Source organism: Ixodes scapularis, unplaced genomic scaffold, assembly GCF_016920785.2.
Source record: "Ixodes scapularis isolate PalLabHiFi unplaced genomic scaffold, ASM1692078v2 PGA_scaffold3__209_contigs__length_174095766, whole genome shotgun sequence".
Taxonomy (NCBI): Eukaryota; Metazoa; Arthropoda; class Arachnida; order Ixodida; family Ixodidae; genus Ixodes; species Ixodes scapularis.
This window is the reverse complement of record NW_024609868.1, coordinates 50949084-50964094: the sequence shown is the minus strand read 5'-3', so window position 1 is coordinate 50964094 and position 15011 is coordinate 50949084. Positions and strand designations below refer to the sequence as shown.

Sequence of the window (15011 nt, the reverse complement as noted above, 5' to 3'; positions counted from 1 at the left end):
TTTTTTTTTTCACTTTACACGAGCGTACTGCCACTAGTGGGACCCAAGCATACTCGCACGCCACGTCACTGATCAAGGAACTCCCTCGTTGCGGCGCAATTTCAAAGAGAAAAGTGAGCGTTATTTTTTTTTTAATCTCTTCTTTGCAAGATCTGATGACGTAGCGTGGAAGTCGAATATCCCCCCGTGGCGGTATTTGAATGCAGCTTATAGATTGAAGCCGAGTATTGCGTTCGCGCTCGATTTGGGCTCGTCATAATCGATAGCTCAGTTACAAGTATTGGGGTAGTGGTGGCCCGCGCCCAATCGCTGCAGTGACGACAGTAGCCGAACGATAACCACGTCTGGAGTTCAGCGCGTGTCCTTTCTGACAAAAGTGATCAATGAGTTTCAATTGAGTTTCTGATGTATTCTCATAAAATACAAAAGAAACTCAATCGAAACTCATCCATAACTTTTGTAAGGGCTGTGCTTTGCGAACCCCAGCGCGTGAGTATAATAGACATTGGCGGCATATAATCGGCCCCAGATCACTCAGTGGCCGCTTGTTCTGGCGGCGAGTGGAGAAAGAGAACGTTGCTACTGTTTCTTTTTTTTTTTTTTCTGCTATTTCGATTGCGTGTGGTGAAAAACGAGCGCGTGTGTCATTGGTCATTAACCTAAGGGATTCGTTCTAAGCGGTATTTGCGCAAAGTACCAAATTCGTTGCATCGCCCCTTTAAAGCTGGTATCCATACCGCTCATACATATCATGCAAAAGACAGTCTGCAAACACAAGTCACCGCAGTATCCGTGGTTGGAATGCCGCCTGCCAAGTTTTCTCCTTGAACTCATTCCCATGCGGCATTCGAAGCACGGATCTCGCAGTGACTCGCGTTCGAATCTGTATGCAGACTGCCTTTTGCTTGGTGTAGAAGCAGTGTGACCCCGTCTTTAGGGTTCGAGAGAAATAAAACAAAAACAAAAACGTAACAGTATGGCCACTCTTGCTTCTAAGTAGACTCATGACTGTTCAAGCAGCTATGACGCATCGTTTTAAATTTGAGATATATCGTTCTTCTGTTCCGTCGACACGCAACTAACGAAGTTACCTACCTCTTAGGCGGGGTTAGCCGAGGCTTAAGTGACTCAATCTGGGGTCCCTTTTATCCCCGAGGAAAGGAAAGTGTTACGAGCAAGAAGAACCTTTAAGATGTCCCCCCTTGCTCGCTTCTCTTTGAAGGACCTCTCTCGACATCAAAGCGCATCTCGAACGTCGCACAGCAGTATAGGAGTGTCTCTCTTTTCTCCCCTTCGCAACTCCGTTTTCGCAGCTTTTGTCTGTGCGCGAAGAAGCGCACACTTCTCGCTTCTTCGCCCGGTTTATTGCGCACTCCCTGAGGCACCTTTGACGCAGCCCTTTGCTTCAACCCCCGCCGGCCACACTTCCCGAGAACTCCCACAAGAGCTAGAGCGAGGGAAAAAGGCACGCCAATAAAAACGAAATAAGGAAGAAAAAAAGGTAGAAATGGGAAGGCAGCTGTCACGGGTCTCTTCCCGACTCGAATTTGCCAAACGTTCGGAGAAAAAGGGGAGGAAAAAGGTTGGGACGGAAAATAAATAGAGAAATAAACAAAGACTCGCAAAGCGCCGAAGAAACGTCACTTCTTGTTGCCTTTAGCCTGCTCAAAGACACAGCGGTGTGGCGCGGTGTCTCTTCCCCGTTCCCCAGCTTTCCAACTGCAACCTAGCGAGCGAGCGATGGCTCCCCGATGGTCCCGCACGAAAACGAGGAGGAGCTTTCCCGTGCGACGTGACATTTCCCTGTGCCATTAACTTGATGGAACGGGCAAGACTTCATTATTCCCGGAGTTCGCTAGCTTCTGGAGCTAGGCACTCCTTGTTTCTATGTTGTCATTGAGTGTGTGTGTGTGTGTTGTGTGTGCGCCTGACTCTAGCCGCAGAGGTTAGAGCCCCGTGGCTGGGGGCGACTATGTTGCTGCGTCGGGCGGGCGCGCGCCTGGCAGGCAAAGAAGTTGCGGAATGTGACTCGCGCAGCGCGCGTTCCTTTGGTTTCGCTCGGTGGGTTGCTGGAGTACGTCTCATTAATTCTGTCTCGCCGAGAGTCGCCTTGTTTGCTCCTGGTCGCGGTCGACAGTTTGTTCTTTTGCCGGAAGAGCCGGGCGTTGATCCGCGGAGTGTCGCACGCAGTGATCCGCTGGAGCGCGCGTGCCGGTGTAAGTTTGTTAGCGGAAGTGCGCGAGTGGACGGTGTTTCTGCGAGCGCCCGTCTTCGTTCATTTGTTTGTTTCCTTTACGTGTTCGTGAACAGCTGATATCCTACTAACGGAGCGCATTAGGAAGACCATACACCGTTTCAAACCAAGCCCGAGTGCAGCCGATTCGATGAAACGAATCAAGCGGTGCCAGAAATGCATCGTCATGGCGCTCGTCGTCTCTGCGCGTTTGCTATTGCTAACCAAAGTCAGTCACGCACACTAAATGCCCCGTGATCCTGCGCCATTTCTGACCTGAGCTTAATTCTTACGATGTTAATGCTCATGTTCTTGAGGTTATTGCTTTCTAACGATAATGCGAAATCTGAACAAGGAAAGCCATGGCCGAGGAGATAAGTCGCACTCTCGCTTATTGTTTCAAGAAGGTCCAAAGATTTTAATATATTAATACGATCAAAATAGGGTATTTAAGATTACTAGCGGTCGACTCTGTTTCCCATCGTTGAAAGCTGGTTTTATACAGCTTTTAAGATTGTCAAAAGTATGGAAGAAATTTTAAACACGCCAATCTTAGGTCGCTGCTGGAAAGTCGGTAGTCTATTTGTCATTCGCTAAGAATGAGTGAAAACCTGCATGTTTGAATTTTCTCGTATACGGTTTCTTCAAAATGTCCAGATTTTTAAAAAAATATACTCTAGTTCTTAGATAATGTAGCTTTGGTCGTAATTTAATGTTTGGAGCGTTTTTATGTTTACTGTAACCTCCCGAAGATATTCGGAGTGATCGAGTTCAGAAATAGAAGCATCACCTATGTTATTGGAAAACAGAATAATTAGCATTCCAGCCTCACACGCCACAGAGTTGTGTCCTCGGCGCGATATTGACATTCCCCGGTTGAGAAGCGCGCTTAAATAGCGAGAAAGTGGCAAATAGCAATAGTTTAACTTTTTAAGTGTATCAATAATTCCTTCCAGTAATTCGTCAATGCTTTACTCGCTTACCTGCGAACTTAAACGCTCGACCTCTGTATTCTCGCAGACGCTGCTTCGCATCTGGGATTGTTTTCTCCTGGAGGGCCCCAAGGTGCTGTTCCGGTTCTCGCTGGCAATCCTGAAGATGCACGAGGAAGTGCTGCTCACCAAGACGGACACCGTGTCCATCATGCGCCAGCTCAAGGCAATCGCGAGGCTCTGCTACGACGTGGACACCCTCATCAAGGTAAGCTAGAAGAGACGCCACGCGGAGCGACCTCTTCGAAGGGCACAGACGTGTCAAGAGGAGAAAGCGTGTCCAGTCACCCACTTGAGCAGCAACGAGTCACGTCGTTACCATAAGCCTCATGCAGAGTCTGCGTGCCAAAGCACAGATGTACAGTCAGGCACGTAGCCAGGGGGGGGGGGGGGGGGGGGGTCATAGGGCTCCCCCCCACCCCCCCGAAATCTTCCATTTTGCTGGGGCCTCCTCTCCCCCCTCCCCATCACACAACATTTTGTCATGGGCGCCCCCCGCCCCCACTCCCCAAAACAATATCTTGGTGGCTGTGTACAGTGCTCACCAAACTTCTACGGAACACGCGAACTGTCTTTTCTCATGGGAGTGCTACCGTGCCGGCATCCGTGCTACGGTTTTCCGACATAGCACTCAACAGATCATCTCGGGGTCAGGGAGCCTTTGTTCGGGTTCATCCAAGATCTTGCTGTCATGAGAAAACACGCAATTTCCATGTTCCGTTTAAGTTTGGTGAGCACTTCACCTTTCTGTACTCCGTGTCGCCTTGATGTGTACCCTAACAAAGGTAGAGTGGCATTGCTCAAGGGCAAATCCGCTCAATTCTGAAGATTTTGGTATAACGAGTGAACACCAATCACGTGGACACCGCTGAGATCCGAGAGGAAACGTTGCTGACGTCACCTGTTACGGTTGCCCGGAGAAGTAAAAAGAAGCAAAAAGGGGCGATGGTGATGACGTTTAGCTCATGTTGGACGCCCATGCAGTACCCTTGACTGCACTGTTGGTTTCATTGTATTTTCAAAGAAAAAACTAAAAGACGTTTACAAATTTTTCTAATGCGAAATTAGAGTGCAGCTTTTGAGGAGGAGGAAGAGAGGGTACGGAGGAGAATGTGTGCCCTTCCTCCTCCGTACCCTCCCATCCTCCTACTCCCCTTTTTTCCTCCTCGTCCTCTCCCCCTCCCCTCCACCTCATTCTCTCGCCTCCACTCCTCTTCCTCCTCCTCCTTTCCCTTTCGGTTTCGTTCCAGAATTAGAACGTTCCTCTTGGCGTAAATGTTACGCTAATCACCGTTTTTGTTTTCAGGATAAAGTGGTGCCCTGCGCCCATAACACTCGAGCTCCCTTGTATACACCTTTCCAAAAAGTGAAAGCCGTTTACCACTCCCTGTAACGCCGAATCGGAGCGCAGCTCTTGAGGAGGAGGACGAAAGGGTACTGAGGGCCGCGGTTTTTCGGGGGAAGTCACGTGACATAGGGGAAAGGGTCACGTGACCCCCCCCCCCCCGAGGGCACGTGACCTTGTTGGGGTCACGTCACCCGGGGGGAGGGGGGTCCACGTGGAGGGGGAGTCACGTGCCCCCCCAAGGTCACGTGACCTCGGGAGGGGTCACGTGACCTGGGGGTGTCACGTGACCTCGGCGGAAGGGTCTTGTGACCAAAATTTCCCCGCTAGATTTAGCGGGGAAATTTCTCCGCTAGATTTAGCGGGGAAGTTTTCCCGCTAGATTTAGCGGGGAAATTTTTCTGCTAGATATAGCGGGAAAATTTTTCCGCTAGATTTAGCGGGGAAATTTTTCCGCCAGATTTAGCGGGGAAATATTTCCGCTAGATCTAGCGGGGAATTTTTAAGTTAAATTTAGCGGGAAAATTTCCGCTAGATTTAGCGGGTAAATTTTTCCGCTAGATTTAGCGGGGACATTTTTTCACTAGATTTAGCGGGGAAATTTTTCCGCTCAATTTAGCGGGGAAATTTTTCTGCTAGATTGAGCGGGGAAATTTTTCCGCTAGATTTAGCGGGGAAATTTTTCCGCTAGATTTAGCGGGGAAATCTTTCCGCTAGATCTAGCGGGGAAATTTATCCGCTAGCGGAGAAATTTTTTGCTAGATTTAGCGGGTAAATTTTTCCGCTAGATTTAGCGGGTAAAGTTTTCCGCTAGATCTAGCGGGGTTTTTCCGCTAGATTTAGCGGGGAAATTTTTCCGCTAAATTTAGAGGGGTAAATTTTTCGCTAGATTTAGGGAGAAGTTTTTCCGCTATCGGAGAAATTTTTTCGCTAGATTTAGCGGGTAAATTTTTCCGCGAGATCTAGCGGGGTTTTTCCGCTAGATTTAGCGGGGTAAATATTTTGCTAGATTTAGGGGGAAATTTTTCCGCTAGATTTAGCGGCGAAGTTTTCCCGCTAGATTTAGCGGGGCAATTTTTCCGCTAGATTTGGCGGGGAAGTTTTTCCGCTAGATTTAGCGGGGAAATTTACCCATAATGCACCGCGCGGTTACGCCGACGGCGACGCCGACGCCGCTCAAGCCGCAAACGGGCGCCTAAGAGCTGCGCTCTAAAAACTCTCCTAGGCCGCCGCCATGTTTCTGATGCCGATGCGGCTGGTGCGACTCTCGCGCCCTCAATTAGCTGGAAATTTTCTCCCACTCTCTTGGACTGTGAAAACCCGCTCAGCGCGATTCTTTAGCTATGTTTTACGGTTTTGCATTCGACGTTTGCTGGCGCCTCTTGGAAGTTTCCAGTTAATTTTTCTGATGCATGCTGCGTACCCTTACTGTGATACCTTCCACTGTGAGAAATAGGGCTGGTAAGTGCCTGCCATTCAAGTGTTTCTGCTCGACATTCACGGGAAACGAAGGAAGGGAAGGACGTCGAACGGCCCTCGACACGATTTTACAAACAATGACAACTGTTCTCCTTCCTTCCCGGAGATAATCCGTGTAGACTACTTTTCAGTCATAGACAAAAATAGTTGTTCGGGTTGGAGACAGTCGCGCCCGTTCCTTTGCCTTGGTGAGGGTGTGAAAAAAGGAAGCTCTCCCCAGAACGTGTCCCGAAACGAAGTCATCTTGGATTCCGACCGATCGTCAAGATATGATTGTCGTTGACTGTGACTCTTTTATTTGAGATCTTTCTCAAATAAATTCTTTTTCGATAACGCTGCATCGTGTAGTACGTACAATGTATTGTTCGAATGTTAACACTTGCTAAGTTGTATGTCCGTGTCCTGTCCATCGGTAAACAAGTTGTTAGCGTGAAAAATGCGTGCCTTTCAGCTATCTTCTGTTGTAAATTATTTTCGACAGCTAAGCGCTTTGTTGTTTGACACGTGACTCATCGGGCGGCGCCATCAAAACTTATCGTAAAGGAAAAAAAAAAAAAAAAAGACAACATTCCAGTTGCATTTCTTATGTCGTGCGCGTACCCAACAAAGATAATTTACAGTTTGTTCTTCTTTTAAATGTGGTACAATGCTTTCTTAATGTCCTCGGGAAAATACATACACCATGAAACAGAAAATATATCGAAAAAAGACGAGAATTTAGCTGCTAGCAGTGTTAGCGTCAATGAGAGTCTAGCCTCACACCCAGTTACTGGGCTCGGAAACGGTTTGTGGCCCCTGGTGTCGAGGGTTTCTTGGAAAGGTGTACATTTTCTTTCCCAACGAAAGAAGGCAACGTAAGAATACATTTTCTATTTTAACGACAAAGTGTTTTCAAGAAACATGTTTCACGTATGTAGAAGACTACAGACATCAGATGTTGAAGACCGCAGATACAAGGGACATGTTGGACCCGGAGAACCTTTTAAAACCTATCTTCATTTTCATATATAGGACATTTGCGCATCTGCTTCTTCTGTGCGGTATGCTTCTCCTAACGTTCTACTACACTGCCGGAAAACAGCAGTGACAGTGATGCACATTAACCTTTTTCGTCCGTCTACATTTGCTATATCGTGCTATATTTAATTTTATTTCAATTTATTTATTTTCTTACGGGGCCCGAAGGCATTACAAAGAGGAGTGAGTTTTAACACAGAAAATACTGTAACAACAAACAAAGCAAAAATAGGAACACTTGCTAAGAAACAACAAGAAAATTAGTGATCGTAATTTTAAAATCAGCAGCATCAGTTGTTGAGACCATGGACGCAGGAAGGCGATTCTAATCTAGTGAAGTTTGGGGAAGAAAAGAGGAATTAAATGAGGAGGTGTAACAATGGGGGATGTCTACCTTTAAATGGTGGTTTTTTCGTGATAATATGTAAGGTGGTTGTATAAATAACGTTTGAAGAAGGGTGGGATTAGAGTTTATATCTTGTGAAAAAGACGCGATCATTTTCTACGAAAAGCGAGGTTAGGTAAGGACACATATGCTTTCATAGAGGTGACGCTGGCTGTGCGATGATAGTTTGAAAGAATGAAACGAGCTGAAGGAGTTTGAATGAACTCAACAGCTGATGCAAGTGTGACACCGGTGTTCCAAATAGAGGCCGCATATTCCACTTTCGAGTGAACTAAAGATTTGTATCAAAGAAGCTATAGGGGCACAGGAGTTAGCGAAAAGTTTCTTTTGAGATGGCGTAGTAGTTGATTAGAGTTGATTGGCGCTTTTAGTGACATATTCGACATGACCGGTATTCCATGAGAGGTTATTGGCTAGATGAACACTAAGATATTTATAGGAGGAAACGAAAATGAGAATTGAAATATTGATGCGGTAGGAAGGACAGGTGTTATTTTGACGGGACGCTCTCGTAGATCTGCATTTAGAAAGGCGAGGGTCGACTCGTTTTCTCATTGACTCATAGTAAGACCAATCATTGGCGTTTGCAGTGTACTGTTGTGTGGCAGGGCACGTATGTATACCCGAAGGAACTTTTCTGATTGCATGATCATTTTGCTACCCGTATCTATAGGTGGCCTTCGAAGACTTGGAGCTGTTTCCGAGGCGGCAGGACATCGCCGCTAAGCAGGCGTGTTACCAGAAGACGCTCAGGGAGCAGTCCAAGAAGCGAGAAATGGAAAAGATGAGCATCCTTAACGGTGACAGAGGGGTAAGCTGGCAGTTCTTTTTTCTCTTTTTTAACTGATCATAATTCTGGCTGAGCGCCTTCGAATCAAAACTTGCTTTTGTTTCAGGCCGAATCCGGAGATTCTCTGGGAGAAAACACTCTGATCATTGAGTGTGCAGCTGCCTGCGATGCAAGTAAGCTGCGAATCTTTGCAAACTTATTAGTCATTCACGATGAGCTTGTCAACGGCATATGTACAATCGATGTTTGTGCAACGTCCTCCGTTATATCCGGCCACAGTCGGAATATCGATGATTATGCGCTTCCGCAGCGTCAGATTAATTCTTCGCAAAATACGACAGTGACATCCTAGTTACCCGTCATTGTTAATTTTAATGCAAAGAAACACAAGTCGAACTTTCTTTTGAATGCCACCGACCCGCTTGAATTAATCGGATACTACAACGAAATTTTGGCGCTTATTTCTGGGTCTATTCATGTTCAAGGGAGCCAGTATCACATCAGACACACCATTCTCTTGTTGAAAAAGGCATGAAAAGGAATTTTAAAAAGAATTAAACGATCAGCAATGAGCACCTGGTGGATGTCGCTAACGCCTCGTTTGTAATACCCGTCTAGGAAGCTTGACGGCTAGTGACGATGACTGTTTCGCCTCCGGTCACCACCAGAAAAGAGGGGAAGGAGGAACTCTCCGCTCTCCCAGACGCTCTTTTGTATGCCCCAGAAGTCGCTATTGTCCTTTAAACAAGGTTATAGAAGATTAACCCGTCACTCAAAATTCGTACAAAAGCAGCTTTGGGGTTAGTTACGGTGGCCCGGTCGCTGGCGTGCTTCGGCAGCTTCGGTGGCTGGAACGACTAGGACAACCTCTCGACGTCAGCCTCGCCGCAGCTTTCCTCGCCCCGCGACAAACTACGTCATGATTGCGGCTGATGTCACGTGCTCTCCGCTGGCTGCTCTCCGAGCGCTTGCCAGAGTGGGCAGTTTACAACGAAAAATACAGCCGTCAGGCTCAGCATACAAACATGTGATTGTCATTTACGGACATTGTGGATCATATTTAGCCTATTTCTGGACACAGCGGCTATATTTCAAATTTTGTTGAAGTATCCCTTTAAGATGAGCGCAGTCGGGGTGGTGCCAGCGGCTGTTCAGAGTCGTCGCGGCTTTGCCCATGTTTTTGACGTTCATTTTTCTACGTGTTTGTGTAGTGCATTTTTGTTTTCTGCTTACCATGTGCACCGTTGACATTTGTTTGTATGCGTTACCAGCATTACAATAATCGCACCATCTCAAAAATGCGACCCGTTCTTCCATCTCAGCGACAGTTTGGGTGTGCCACGCTAGTGCCAACTTGACTCGACTGTCACGAGTGAACTGCGAGGACAACGTCATGTACAGGTTGAACATCAACGTAAGTTTTGTTCTCCCTTTATCTTCTTCCGCCCACCCGACCACTTCAAGGTATTCCAATGACTGACTTTCTTTTTTCTTACTCCTCTCCGTACGACAGCTAGTATTTAGAGACCTAAGTTTATGACGCAGATGTTATGTCGCGAGGATATTATGCCTGTCAGTACGCAAGCTCCGGGAAACTTCAACGTTGCGCTACTCTCAAACGTCCCTGAGTACACGGACATGCCACGGTGTAGTTGGAAGACCAGTCACTGATCTTGCTCAATAGTCACGTGCCGCGGGGGAGAAAAAGCTGTGTATTCATTGGAGCAAGATACGGACATGCCTTCTCATTGCCTGGTTACCTAAAGGAAGACCAATTATTGGTGTTCCAAGGGCATCGCAGTGCACTATACTCGCAGGAAATTTTGAGAGAGTGTCGACAAGAATGGGCCATTGAAGTACATCCAAATGACGTATTCGTGTGCCATTTGTTGTTAGAAACATACTATTTTTATTATTGTGCGATAGTTTTATATGCATTCTTGACGTGTGGTGGCCTAATGGTTTTGCCCGAATAAACCATACGGTAAAATAAAATATAGTCGTACAAGGGGAGATCTTGAATAATGATGGAGGGGAGACAATCCGGTTGTTTCGTATATACTTCTTGAGAAATGACTGAAAAAAAAAAGTATGATCCAGAGCATGTTTTAATGAACGTTGTGAATGCAATCGAACGAAACGGGGAGATCTCAAAGCAACGCATTCATTGGACTGGTCTCCATTTTGAAATAAAGTCTGCTCATCTTTCTTTCTTAATTCTAACACTAAGCGAAGAGTCTTTTTCCTCTTGGTTCCAGATTGAGGCTCGGGTCATCTGCATGCACTCTCTGGGCGATGACACTATGCTCCTGGGCACTCTCTCTCATTTCGTTTATTCTTACAGCACCAGAACGAGGTGAGTATTAAAATACAAAAGTTTACTATATATATATATATATTCTTTTTTTTCAGTTAATAGCAGCAGATACTTTTTTTGTAGGTTATGATTTTGCAGGAAAGCTATCTACGTCATTCGAAGAATTTTCACTTCACTTGCGCAAAAAAGGTTGCCTGAGAAACATTGCGGTGTAAACGTCAAATCGTGCAATCGAAAAAAAAATTATTATGATTATTGTCGTTTAAGTTACCTTCATGAACATGCAGCACTGCGTAGAGAGTAGCTCCTGCCATTATTTCTGCAACCAATTGTACTAAACATTCGGTTACTGGCCCGACGTAACATTATTAGGCACCGAAAAACGACTTTAATAACCCTTAATTGAACTGAATGAACTTCGCGAGAAGCGTGGCAGATCCTACACCCTCCTCTCTTCTAGATCCGTCTATAATGAAGGTCAGGAAACGTTATTCGTGAGAAAAGCAGGCGTTTATTAAGGAGGTGAGCAGAGCAGAGAACAAGCACCATAAGTTGGCGGCTTATGTCTATTTTTTGCGCGCGTGCCAAGTTTTGTGAGACGTTTGTTTGATGCCTTCCATGGCACATAGCACCTCACTAATCATTATTTTAATTTTTGCGCCTGTTTTGATAGCACTATAGTACCGGCTTACAAAAAGAAGCATACTCAAGTACTTCATGCAACGAATGAACATGCGCATACCATTTTCTTCTCTCTTTTTTTTTATTTAAGTGCAGTAGCTCATACCACTAACGAATTCCCTTTACTTTTTTTTGAATGATGCCAGGGAGATGAAATGGGAGGTACAGCTCAATGACTCAGTTTTGAGCCTGTGCTCGTACGAAGAGGACGAGCAGTGCCAAGTGTTCGCTGGCTTGGCTGACGGGACGATGGCCGTCATTGAGGTTTGTAACGGTCCGGCCTCTCAATCTTTTGCGTTTACGTGTACGGGTAATCTGACCACGCGTATACGCTTTCTCTTGTTACAGAAAGCGTGAACTAATTTTTTTTTATGTTGTTTCAAAGTAGAGCACAGATTTAATGTTCGAAAAGTACTTTTTCGTTTATATAAACTATTATTACCTAGAATTAGAAATGAAAGCCAAGCCGTTTACTCCCTGTAACGCCCCCCTCCCCCCAGGTCACGTGACCCCCCAGGTCATGCGCAGCTCTTAGGCGCCCGTTTCCGGCTTGAGCGGCGTCGCCGTCGGCGTAACCGCGCGGTGCATTATGGGACGTGAGACGTCACTGATGACGTCATTGGCATAGTCACTGAAGACGTCATCAGTGACGCCACTGATGACGTCATCCGCATCGTCACTGATGACGTCATTGGTGATGATGACGTCATCAGTGACGTCACTGGTGACGTTATCGTCACGTGACCCCCGTAAGGTCACGTGACCCTCGTGAGGTGTCGGCGACGCCGCTCGGAGGTAGGGGTAGCAGACAGAATGAGGAGGTGAGGAGGAGGGAGGAAGGATATACTGTAAACGACTAAATTTTCGCGAGGACCTAATTTTCGCGAATTTCGCGAATCGCCTACAATTCGCGAACAATACGTCCCGCGAACAATTCGGGAAATATGTGAACGCTACGGAAGCTACACTCGATTCGCGAAAATTGGAACCCGCGAATAATTTCAAATTTTCAGCTTTGGCCCGATCCGCGAAAGTTTAAGCCCGCGAAACTTAAGTCGTTTACAGCACCTTCCCCTCGGTACCCTTCCCCTCCTCCTCCACAAGAGTTGCACTCTAACTCGGCGTTACGGGGGTAAACGGCTTTCATTCTGTTCTTATATCGCTTTGAAAAATAAATATTCGCCCGTAGTTGCTGAAAGCTTAAAAACCGCAGCGTGTGGCATGTCCCGCGCATCGTCGTTCCACAGCCAAAGAGAGCGCAGCATTAGCCGATTAGAACATCGACGAACGAATCACGAAGCAAGAAGCATGAACGAGACACGCCCCGCGTTTCTTAACCACGCCCGCGGGTGCATTGGACGTTGGGCGGAGCACCGTTTCTTGTAGAGCTCCGAATGTTGCAAGTTGTGACGGACAACAGTTCTCCTGACTGCAGCCAATTGCGTCACTTGGAAAGTGCTCGAGTGTTTCTGATGAAGTAGCGATACAGACGCACTGGAAGGCACTAACCGCTGTTCCCTTCTCCTTTTAGAATTTCGCGGTGAGCAGGGAGAGGCCCGACACGCTGTACATCCACATCGGCAGCAGTCCCGTCACTTGCATCCGCCTCGTGGACAAGCGCCTCTGGTGCGCGTCCGGCAACAGGATCGCCATTCTCAGTGCCAGGTAGGACGGACAGTGCGTGTGGAGCAACCTTGGTGTAGAGAGAGCCGCGTATGGCGCCGCTGTGGTGGCGCTGCTGTCGGTAATGCGCGTGCGCAGACGCTTCACGCGAATCTGGTTTCTGCGCACGCGCAGTGCCCGCCCACACCGGGGGTTCTGTCTGAGTCAGACATTCGGCGAGAAAGTCGGCCAGGTGACCGACCGCCGCGATTGGCCAGCGCTGCGCCTGAATAGGCGCTGGCCAATCGTAGCGCGGCGCTGGTTGATCATGGCGTTCGGCGATCTCGTCAACTTTCTTGTCGATTGTCCGACGCCCCTAGTACGGCCAAATGATGGCCTGTTTGTGTCATCGTGTCGGCCTGTGCTCCGTTTAACACGAAGTTCACCCTGGTTTAAGCTGCGTCACTATGCGGCGTAGGCCACCTCCCCATTCGCCGGATTAAATTGGAACTGCTCGAACGGCCACTAAAAGCCCGTCCTCTGCATTTCGATTTGTGTGTGTGTGTGTGTGTGTGTGTGTGTGTGTGTGTGTGTGTGTGTGTGTGTGTGTGTGTGTGTGTGTTTGTGTGTGTGTGTGCGCGCGCGCGCGCGCGCGTGTGCGTGTGTGTGTGTGTGCGTGCGTGTGTGCGTGTGTGTGTGTGTTTATTTATAATGATCGGGGAATGGAACCGAAATTGTCAGGGGAAACCTGTACAAGTCACGGAATTTCGAAGACGCGATTGAGTACACACATCTTTGTGCTCATCGTCCCTCATCCATTTCCGTCGACCTGTCCTAAAAGTCCACCTGCCTTCGAATGACTACCACTCGATATCCCATTGTACCCCTTGAATCGGTGTTTTACCTGTGCCCTCGAGGCTAGTTTACCCGCGCTACTTTACGCGCTCCGTGTCTTCGTCCACTTCTTCACTTGCCCCCGTTCCTTTGGCGCTAATTTCCAGTCATGAACCAACAAGCCCACCTAAACATTGTGTTAATTTACTTCGCCTGTGGCGCTCTATGCACGCAATCACCTCGCGACGCAACATGCCCATCGTAAAGCAAATTTCGATCGTCTGGAGTGGAGCACAACGGCGGCACTCACTCGCGGTTGTGCTAAGCCTACCCGAATCCGAACCAGTCATTGGCGAAGAACCGGACGTACTGCCGCCCGTCCTCCGTCCTTCAACCTGATATGTACTTGATTCTGCTCTGTGCTGGAGATGTACCGCTCAACCCGGGACCGTATCCTACTTGTCCCCGTTGCTGCAGGCCGCTCTGCGACAGCGTGGCGGCGTTACAAAGCGACGGGTGCAACATCTGGGTCCACTGGATATGCGAGCAGCTCTCACTGCCCACCTATCGGCGTCTGTTGAACTGCACAGAACCATGGTACTGCGGCGTGTGCCAGCTGCCATCGTTCGACGACAGCCTGTTCGAAGCGCCGAAGCTGCCTGCACTAACGACGATCGCATCACCTACCACAGCCGGGGACAGATCAACGGCTCCCGGTACTACGGAAACAAGGGAAACAACCTCCTTCTGGTTCTCCAGCCTCAGGTCCGTGAAGAACAAAATGCTGGAGTTCCGGGTGCTCACTCAGTCCCGCCCCAACACCATATTCGCCTTGTGTGAGACTTGGCTCGACAACTCCATTTAGGACAGCCAGCTCGTCGACCTGACACTGTTTAAAGTCTACAGGAAAGATCGTAACAGATCTGGTGGTGGAGTTTTCGTCGCCATACCTTCCTCAATCGCATGCACTAGAAGACATGTCCTAGACCGGAACGACCTTGAGGCCTTTTTCGTGGACCTTCATTCAAAACAGAGACTTCTACATCTCTGTGTTGCATCCTGTCCCCCCAGCAAGAAAACAGAAAGCTACAATTTGTTACAGTCGTCGCTGTCCTCCGTTACCCCCTCAAAGAAGAAGCACTGCAACGTGCTAGTTGTCGGAGACTTCAATGCGCACATTAATTGGTCAGACTTAAGCTCTCCCAAGCCCACAGGAGCATCTGCCACTGTCCTTCTCGACCATATAGAAACACTCGGACTTACCCAAGTATGCAGCGAGCCAACTTACGTCACCAGCAATAACAAAGTTTCTTTC

The 15011-nt window shown here is 47.9% G+C and overlaps 1 protein-coding gene across 1 annotated transcript in view; it reads left to right on the top strand.

Annotated features, from left to right (window-relative positions):
* Positions 1–3222: 3222 nt before the first annotated feature.
* Positions 3223–15011, top strand: part of LOC8052187 — a 31186-nt gene continuing 19397 nt past the window's right edge. The window contains exons 1-7 of the mRNA XM_029979528.4: positions 3223–3433; positions 8146–8283; positions 8369–8435; positions 9585–9676; positions 10521–10618; positions 11407–11524; positions 12792–12925. Of these exons, the coding sequence (XP_029835388.4) occupies positions 3332–3433; positions 8146–8283; positions 8369–8435; positions 9585–9676; positions 10521–10618; positions 11407–11524; positions 12792–12925 (749 nt within the window). The 5' untranslated portion in view covers positions 3223–3331. The remainder of the gene's footprint in view (positions 3434–8145; positions 8284–8368; positions 8436–9584; positions 9677–10520; positions 10619–11406; positions 11525–12791; positions 12926–15011) is intronic.